Below are 9377 nucleotides of genomic sequence, written 5' to 3' on the forward strand. Positions count from 1 at the left end.
GAGAGAGAGAGAGAGAGAGAGAGAGAGAGAGAGAGAGAAACTGTTATTTCTTCCCTTATTATGTCTCTTAGGTTCTTAGGTTTCATGTTTAGAAAAGAATCCCACATCACAGATATAAAAATATTTTTTTCTTCAGTAGTTTTGTCATTTTATTTTTTCCCCTTTAGAAGTAAGTTTTGTGGAAACTGAGGTAGAGATCTAACTCTAATAGCTAGTTGTCTCAAAGTACTGTTTATTAAATAATCCATTTCCCCCCACTTAAAATCCTTTTTATCACATACAAAATTCTTTTGTTCTAGGATCTTTTTCTGGACACTCCATATTGTCCCTCCCATCTGTCTGATACAGTCTGTCACACTGATTGAATCGGTGCCTGTAGGAAAGACCTCTGGAGAGCCCAGTAGGGCAAGTCGCTTTACACCTCAGCACCACTCCAAACCCGTCCGTCAACACAGAACTATCTTCATTCCTCCCGTCTTTATTCTTCCCAATGAACTTCAGAACCAGCTGAATCTCAAGAAGTAATTCGATTTTGCTGAAATTACACTGAATTTATGGGCTGAAGTGAGAAGAACCGAGATCTTTACAGGAATGTGTAGCAGTGCATCAAATTATGGAAAGCTCTTAGTAGGTGTTCTTGATTCTCTTAGATTTTGCCAATAGGCAGCTTTACTGTTTATAGATAATGGAATCTAATTCTTCCCTATCCCCTCATCAGCTTTATGGCAGGCTGGGTTGCCTCGACCCCAAGACAGCAGCACACCCCTGCTTAGATCCTGACTCTCATGGGATGCCTGTGGTGTCTGACTCTTTAGAATGTCTGAGAGACCTTTATGTAGATTAGGATATTTCTTCCTAGTCTTCCTAAGAGTTTTAATAAGGGATAGGTTATAAATGTTACCAAATATCTTTTCAGCATCTGAAAGGACTCTTACAAATTTTTCTCTATTGATTGCAGCTAAAATAAAAGCTCATGAGCAGCCCTGTCGCCTCCTAATTTAGCCTGCATATCCTCAGTCCCTGCCAGGAATACAACACTTTTGCCCAAGGATGGGCCCAAGGTGAAGCCCCAAGGCCTGCCCATTGGGCATGGCACCAGATGCCCTGTCAAGCTGCCCAGGCCTGCAGGATCTTAGAGGCTAGATTTCTTTCCTAGGAAAAAACTTTCTAGGGCCAAACCCCCAGGACAGGAAGATTTTTGGGGGACAATGGATGAACAAGGGGAAACAAAGAAGGGTCAGGTAGGGAGGAAGACCCCCCTTCCCATGCCCTTGTCACTACCCCACCACACAAGTCAACACACAGACCCAGTGCCAGTCTGAGGTGGGGTTTTGATACCTCAAGTGTCCTAAGACCTGTCCATGTGCCTAGCAAGTCTTTCCAGTCACCCCGCAAGCCAGGGCATGTAGGCCAAGTGGTACTGAGAGTAGAGACTCTCAGAAAGCAGCGAGACCCTCAGGCTCTTAGGAGAAACAGGGATTCCTTCTGCTCCTCCACCCCACTGTCAACGTGGGTCTCCATTTAGAACCACTCTTATCTTGCTTCTCACACTGGAACAGGTAGCCTCTAGATCACCACAGGGCCACCAGAGCCAGCCCTTTCCAATAATTACCTGCACGGACCACAACCCACTAAACCTCCATCTGCCCCTACGCCTCCTATACCTCATCCTGGGAAAAGGCTGGGAGCCTAGGCTGGGGCCCCGCTCGGCAGCCACACTCAGCCCAAAGCAGAACCTGGCATAGGCCAGCCTGACCAAGGCCCTCATCTCCAACACCTCACTGCATCTGCCCTACCTGCCCACGGCTGGGTGTGCGGGTTGCCTCAAACACAGAAGCAACAAACAGAAAGTGAGGGCAGAGCCCAGTTTGTCGCAGTTCTGAGAGGCAGATCGGGATGGGATACCCGGGGTGGCAGTCTCTGTGGACAAACTTCTTTTGAGGCCACGGGAAGCCCTAACCCAAGCGGAGGCGAAAGGTGGCAATCTCCATGGGCTCCAGATATAGGTCCGTGCTGTTGGAGGGTGAGGCCAACGGGTAGAGCAGGGTCAAGGAGGTTGACTGCAGGAATACCACGTCCAGGCCATGGAAAAGGCCTCCCAGGGCTACCTGCGGGAGAGGAGGGCTGGGGTCTGTTGGGTGCCACCACACCAGCTAATCCATGCTGTGTCTGTGTTGCTTCTCTCTCTGATAATCAGACGGAGCAGGGCCAAGATGTGGGGCGGTTTGCTCTTACCACACTTTAGTATCATCTTTGAAATTTTAACCAGAGTAATTAGGCCAGAGAAAGAAAGGAAAGGGATACAAACAGAAAGGGAAGACTCACATTACCCTTGCTTGTAGATCGTATCATGCTCTACTTATAATGCAAAAAAAAAAAAAAAAAAAAAATTTAGAGCTACCAATGAATTCAGCAATATAGCAGGATATAAAATCAATAGCTTAGCCAGGCAAGGTGGTGCAAACCTGCAATCTCAGCACTCTGGAAGCCTGAGGAAGGAGAATCACATGTTTAAAACCTCACTGGGCAACTTAGTGAGACTCTGTCTCAAAGTTTAAAAAAAAAGGGGGGGGTGGCTAGGGATATAATTCAGTGCAAAGGTCCCAGGTTCAGTTTCCAGTACTGAGGGGAAAAAGTCAATAGCTTTACTATATACCAATAATGGACTAGCTGAGAAAGCAATCAGGAAAATAATTACATTCATAATAGCTTCAAATAAAGTCAGATACATAGAAATCAATCTAATCAAGAATGTGAAAAACCTCTACAATGACAATTTTAGAACACTGAAGAAAGAAACAAAAAGAGGGTCAACGAGATAGCTCAGTGGACTAAGCACCTGCTTAGGCAAGTGCAGGGACCAGGGTTCAATCCCCAGTTCCCCGTGCCCATGCTGCATAGGCCCCACCCCAGGGCATGCTGAGCCAGTGAGGAGCCCAAGTGTGGTGGTGCACACTTGTAATCCCAGCACTGAGGGGGTTAAAAACAGGAGGATCACTATGAGTCTGAGCTGCATAGTGAGACCCTGTACCAAATACAGAAAGAAAGAAAGAAAGAAAGAAAGAAAGAAAGAAAGAAAGAAAGAAAGAAAGAAAGAAAGAGAAAAAGATACCAGGAGGTGGAAAGACCTCCCATGTTAATGGTACAGAATTCATGTTGTCAAAATGGAGATGGCTCAGTAGAATACTGAGGTCAATCTCCAGTTCTGCCAAAAGAAAAAACAAAAACAAAAACAAACAAACAAAAAAACCCAGTTCATTTATGGGCTGGTGAGATGGCTCAGTAGAATAAGTGCTTCCCTGGCAAGGACAAGGGCCTAAGTCCAATCCCCAGTTCTGCCAAAACAACAAGAACAACAACAAAAACATTATCAAAAGTGATGTACAAATTCAATGTAATTTTATTTTCTTTTTGCGGAACCGGGGATTGAACTCAGGCCCTTGCGCTTGCCAGGGAAGCACTTATTCCACTGAGCCATCTCCCCAGCCCCTTCTCATTTTCTTTTTCAATGTAATTTCCATCAAAATGGCAATGACCTTATTCACAGAACTAGAAAAAATAATCTTAAAATTCTTTTGGGGTGGGGGAATTCATTTAGAAACACAAAATATTCACAGTAGCCAAAGCATCTCTAAATAATAATAGGGCTAGTGGTATCACAATACCTGATTTCAAATTATATGCACAGCCACAGTAACAAAAACAGCATGATACTGCCACACCAGGTTGACCCATGGAATAGAACTGAGGCCACATGAGCAAACTCACACAGCTACCACCATCTGATGCTTTTTTTTTTTTTTTTTTTTTTGGGGGGGCGGAACTGGGATTGAACTCCAGCCCTTGCGCTTACCAGGGAAGCACTTACTCTACTGAGCCATCTCCCCAGCCCCAACCATCTGACTCTGAACAAAGGAGCCAAAAATATACATAGAGAAAAGACAGCTTCTTTTACAAATGGTGCTGGGAAAACAGATACCCATATGAAGAAGAGTGGACCTGCTCACCTTGCCTTGGCTTGTGGTGCAGTTGAACCCCAAGTTCTTGGCCTCGAGACCACAGTCGAAACCCTTGCGGTGTAAAATGAGCGCAGTATCTGCTGAGGGCAAGTTATCCTCCTGGGAGAGCGACAGGGTGTGGGCAGTGAAGGGCAGGCTGGCACAGAGACAGGGCAGAGGCTGGAACTTGGCCCTGGAGGCCAAGGCTGAGCAGGACACTCACCTCAGCCTGGAGCATGCGCAGGTTGAGCAGGTGGAAGTCACAGGGCAGTGAGGACACCAGAGGGTGAAAGGCACGCAGACTGGGGCCTGGGGATGGCGTCTTGGCAACAGGAAAGGTGAACACCGGGGTATTCAGGTACATGGAAGTCAGATGGCTGAGGAGGGACGGGTAGCTGGTGGAGCGGTCATCCTGGACCTACAGGAGGGGCCAAGAGGTGGGTGAGGGCACTGCCAGGCTGAGGGCGAAGGGGAGGTCAGCACAGCACATAGCTAGGTCCCCTCCTTTGCAAAGAGCCTTCCTAGTGGGTCTGACACCAGGCCTTGCACCTCAGATCCTTGATGGGTGGCTATGTCCCGTGGTGCCCAATTCAGAGAGACCACTTTTTTTTTTCTTCCATGATGCTGTCATGAGCAGCACATTCATCAGCAACATCTCCCATCACAGAGACAGACAGACAGACAGACAGGCAGGCAGGCAGGCAGGCAGGCAGGTAGGCAGGCAGGCAGGGACTATAAGACAGACTGATATACCCTTCCATCTGCACAAGTGGAACAGAAGGGTGGGAGATGAACATCTGATGGAGAAAGTGCTGAGCCCTCTGGGGTCCCCAGGCTGCTGCAGGTCCATAGTGCCAACCTGGTGCTCAAGGCCCTGGTTACTGTGACTCTGCCCCAATGCCACACTCATAGGCTTATGAATAACTGTCCTCCAAGGCCCCTGCTCTCTGTATGATTCTGGCCCCAGAACACCCAGAATCTACTTCCGTTTCCCCTGATCGGGCCGGGGTGCTGCTGAACCCATTTTATCCACCACTACAGCATCCTAACAACCACCCTAACTTCTGCCCACTCAAGGCTCAGTCCAACACTTCCTATTTGAATCACCTTTAAATTGTCGACCTGCTGCCTGCAGCTGGGGTCATTCACTGCGGCAGAGTCCTGACAGCATCCCTCTCCAGGTGCCCTTCTCCAGGTGCCTGGTGTTCCAGGCCCTTCTCCAGGTGCCCAGGCTCTGTGGCCAGGCTTTCATGGCCACTGTGGCTGGCCCATCCACCCTACAATGCTCAAGCCCAGCACTAGCCACAGAGCCTCCTGCACGGAGATTCATTGCATCTGTACTTCTAAATGGTAGCACTTGGGACCATGAGAAATGAAATGTGCCCAAAAGGAATAAAAAACTTATTTTTTATTTCATTTTAATTCACCGGGACAGTCAGGCATGGTGGTGCATGTCTGTAATCCCAGCCTTCGGCAGGCTGAGGCAGGAGGATCACTACGAGTTCGAGGGCAGCCTGGGCTACAAAGTGAGTTCAAGCCATTCTGAACTACATAGTGAAACCCTATCTCAAAAAGACTAAATAATTCACTGGGGCAGTCCATTTGCTGGTGACTACTACACGTGACAGCACAGATTTGGTCTAACTGAAGAAACCTTCCTTTTTTTTTTTTTGGTGGAACCGGGGATTGAACTCAGGCCCTTGCGCTTGCCAGGGAAGTGCTTAATTCACTGAGCCATCTCCCCAGCCCCCTGAAGAAGCCTTCTGCTAGTCCCCATCCCATGTCTTTGGGCCTGCCACCCAGTCAAAGCCAGGCCTGGCCCAAGCTCTGTGATGTCTGCAGCCCCCACCGTGACCCTCTCCTCAGGACCTGCGTGCACACGTCCATTTCCACCCAGTCCCATTCACTGATAAGCTCCTAGGGCTAGCAGCACCGTGTGTCTCAGCTCCTAGCACTGCACAGGCTCAGTGTCTACATGGTGGGTGTGGCTGAGCCACGGGCCCAGGGCACCAATCCGTGGGCTCCAACTACAGGGACAGCTTGCTGGGCATTCCCATCACCCACCCTTACCTTTCGGTCATCGCTCCTGCTGCTGGGAAAGATCAAGCCCCTAAGCATGGCTGCCAGTTTGGAGAAATAGCCAGGCTGGTGGGGCAAAGAAAGCCATGAGATGAGTGGGGAGGAGTAAAAGGTTAGGGGGGCAGGGGAGGGCAGCAGAGAGGGAGGTGGGAGACAACATGGGCACAGGCGACAGTGGGGGTGGCAGGGTGCATGAGATGGTCAGCGAGATGCAGACAGCTGTCATAACCCGGAATTAGCCCTGCTCTGCTGTGCTTTCCCTGAGCCCAAGGCTGGAACCCCCGGTCACCCTGTGACAAGCCTGCCCTGGCCCCTGGGCACTGGGCCCAGGTTTACCTCACTGCCCACAGTTCGACGTTCAAGCAGAAGGCGGAAATGGTTCCAGGTTCTCTTGTTGTCCTTCAGACCTTGGCCCAGGCCCCGGTTATCATCCTGCATCAGCCGCCTGTCCAAGATCACCTCCAGCTGACCTGGGGGAGGAAGGAGTGAACCCCAGCCTACCACCCCACCCCACCCTGGAGCTGCCAGCTTCCCAGGATGAGTCTGACACAACCCGAGAAAAAGCCCAGGAGACCAGGAGCTCAGGCAGCTGGGAAACAGGCTGGGAGGGCTGAGAGACGGTGGCCCCGTGTACCTGTCTCACAGATGAGGAAAGGGCAGGCCCAGAAAGTGTAGCCACACTTGGTGACTCAGGAGTGAGGCCCCAGCCCAGGAGCCCCAGCAGGAAACCCTACCTGGACTGGTCACATAAAACAAACTAAGCAAGCAAGCGAGGCACTGAGAGTGACACCAGGCCAGGTGGCCCAAGATTCCCTCCTTGGCCCACATTTCAAGGGCTATGACTCAAACTACCTGTGCTCTACATGGCAGAGGACAACCAGGGGCTCAGCAAGCCAGATGCCAGTTCTGATGGCCTCGTTTGTCAGAAGTTGGGCTGTGGTGAGGACAACCAGGCGGTGGATGGGGAGAGGCTCAGAGGCCTCGGGGCTCCCTGGGGAGCACAGATGGCTGCCGGCCACCTCTACGCTCTCTCTCTCTCTCTCTCTCTCTCTCTCTCTCTCTCTCTCTCTCTCTCTGTCTCTCTGCCCCCCCTTCAATACTGGGGGTTACTGAGCTCAATCCCATGGAGGTATATCCTATCCTATTCCCTTAATTTTTTTTTTTCTAATTTGAGACATTTTCAATTGTCCAGTTGTCCAGGCTACACTCAAACTTGCTTCCTGCCTTGCCCTCCCAAAGCACTGGGATTACTACTGGGTACCACCATGCGTGACTCACACTTTTTTTTTTTTTAAATTTTTGGCACAGGGTCTAAGTCACTAAATTGTCCAGGCTGGGCTTGAACTTGAGATCCTCCTGTCTCACCCTCTGAATGCTAGGAGTACAGATGTGTCCCACCATCCTGGCTCATCTCTGCTTTTTTCTTTTGTTGCCATGCTAGAGATCAAACCCAGGGTGTCACACAGGCTGGGCACATGCTCTGCCACTGAGCCTTGCTTCAGTCCCTCCTCTGCGTTTTGGAATGTGCCCGCAGAAGGGGCTCACTGTGAAGCTGACAGATGCTGGGTGAGCACCTTCCTGAGCTCTGGTGTTGTTCTGGAGACACTCCATAATCCAGGCTGGCTTTGGGCTCAATATACAGCCCAGGCCTGTCCCAAACTCGGAATCATCCTGTCTCAGCCTCCTGAGTGCTGCAATCACAAATGTGTACTACTGTGCCTGTCTTTTCCGGCTCTCTCGACGAAAGCCCACACCCCTTTGCCACCCAGGTTCCAGGTCTTCATCATTTCTGCAGCCCTCATTCTGACTTCTGTAATTTATCACAGGAACCCCAAACACTGAAATGGATCCCTTGTATAGAAAACAACCCAAGGGGCTGGTGAGATGGCTCAGTGGTCTAAAGCACCTACTTAGAATAAGCTTATCAAAGCACAGGGACCATGGTTCAATCCCCCAGCACCACATGCCAGCCAGCCCCGCCCCCTGGTGGGCTGAGCTGGCCACACACACACACACACACACACACATAAATAAATAACTAAAATTAAAAAAAAAAAAAAAAAAAAGAAAACAACCCAAGAAAAATAAAAATTAAATAAAATTTTAAAATGTGGGCCGGGGAGATAACTCAGTAGAATAAGCGCTTGCCTGGCAAGCTCAAGGTCCTGAGTTAAATCCCCAGTAACACAAAAATAAAATAAAATAAAAAACAACCCAAGAGGGGCAGGGACTCTGGCAACAACCAGGAGTCAGGAGGCAGACAGGCCAGCTGCTCCTCGCAGAGGGTGGCATGGTCACACTCCTCCTCAGGCCCCACCCCCAGCCCTGGAGGCACTGAGCTCAGCCTGCACAAAGCCTTTGTCCCATAGCCAGGGAAACAAGGGCCTCAGAGACCACCAGGCTGTGGGTGCCACCCACAGCTTACCCAGCTGCCAGCTTTGTCTCCAGACCAAGGCTCCTCACACCCTTCTGCTTTGGTGGAATACATAGTGTCTTGCTAGGTATTCCAAGCTGGCCTCAAACTCAATATGTAGTCTAAACTGGACTCAAATTTGCACTGCTCTTTATGTCTCTGTCTCTGTCTCCTCAGCCTTTCAAGTGCTGGGATTATAGGCATAGCCAACAGGTCCAGCTTGGATGCATTCTTAAGAATTAAACTGAGGCAGGACTAGCCAGATAGCTCAACAGATTAAAGCACTTGCTTAGGCAGATGCAGGGTCAGGGATGGGGGGGTTTCGATCCTCAGCCTGCCGTGCATGCCCAGCCCCACCCTCGGAGCACACTGAGACAGTGATTAAGACTGGGCACGGTGGCACAAGCCTATAATTCCCGTGCTTGGGAAGCTGAAAACAGGAGAATTACTATGAGTCCAATCTGTGTAGTGAGAGCTTGTAGACTCTGTCCTAAATATATATATAAAATAAAAAATAAAAAAAAGAATTACACTGAGCCAGGTGTAGAGACACATGCCTATAATCCCAACACTCTGCAGGCTGAGGCAGGAGGATCACCACAAGTTTGAGGCCAGCTTGGGCTATATTGTTTTTTGGGTTTTTTTTTATTTGGCGGAACCGGGGATTGAACTCAGGCCCTTGCGCTTGCCAGGGAAATGCTTAATTCCACTGAGCCATCTCCCTGGCCCCCAGCTTGGGCTATATAGTGAGTCTAAACCCAGCCTGGATTGCATATCGAATCCCTGAGTCAAAAATGTTTTGGGCAGCCAAAAATGTCAGAGTACATCAATTTGTATGGGTACAAATTCCCTATGATGAATATGATCATTATATATATATATATATA

General features: G+C 49.6%; 1 protein-coding gene across 4 annotated transcripts in view; it reads right to left on the minus strand.

The window, feature by feature from the left end:
* Positions 1-6: 6 nt before the first annotated feature.
* Man2a2 (mannosidase alpha class 2A member 2) overlaps positions 7-9377 on the minus strand; it is a 21479-nt gene continuing 12108 nt past the window's right edge. Inside the window, exons 21-25 of one of the 4 annotated variants that reach the window (XM_023710554.1) lie at positions 6414-6547; positions 6063-6143; positions 4222-4416; positions 4008-4118; positions 7-2108 (exon numbers count right to left, since the gene is read on the minus strand). In XM_023710554.1, the coding sequence (XP_023566322.1) occupies positions 1956-2108; positions 4008-4118; positions 4222-4416; positions 6063-6143; positions 6414-6547 (674 nt within the window). In that variant the 3' untranslated portion in view covers positions 7-1955. The remainder of the gene's footprint in view (positions 2109-4007; positions 4119-4221; positions 4417-6062; positions 6144-6413; positions 6548-9377) is intronic. The other 3 variants (XM_023710559.1, XM_004623309.2, XM_023710573.1) reach the window with 3 other exon arrangements.

Source organism: Octodon degus, unplaced genomic scaffold, assembly GCF_000260255.1.
Source record: "Octodon degus isolate 3935 unplaced genomic scaffold, OctDeg1.0 scaffold00002, whole genome shotgun sequence".
Lineage (NCBI taxonomy): Eukaryota > Metazoa > Chordata > Mammalia > Rodentia > Octodontidae > Octodon > Octodon degus.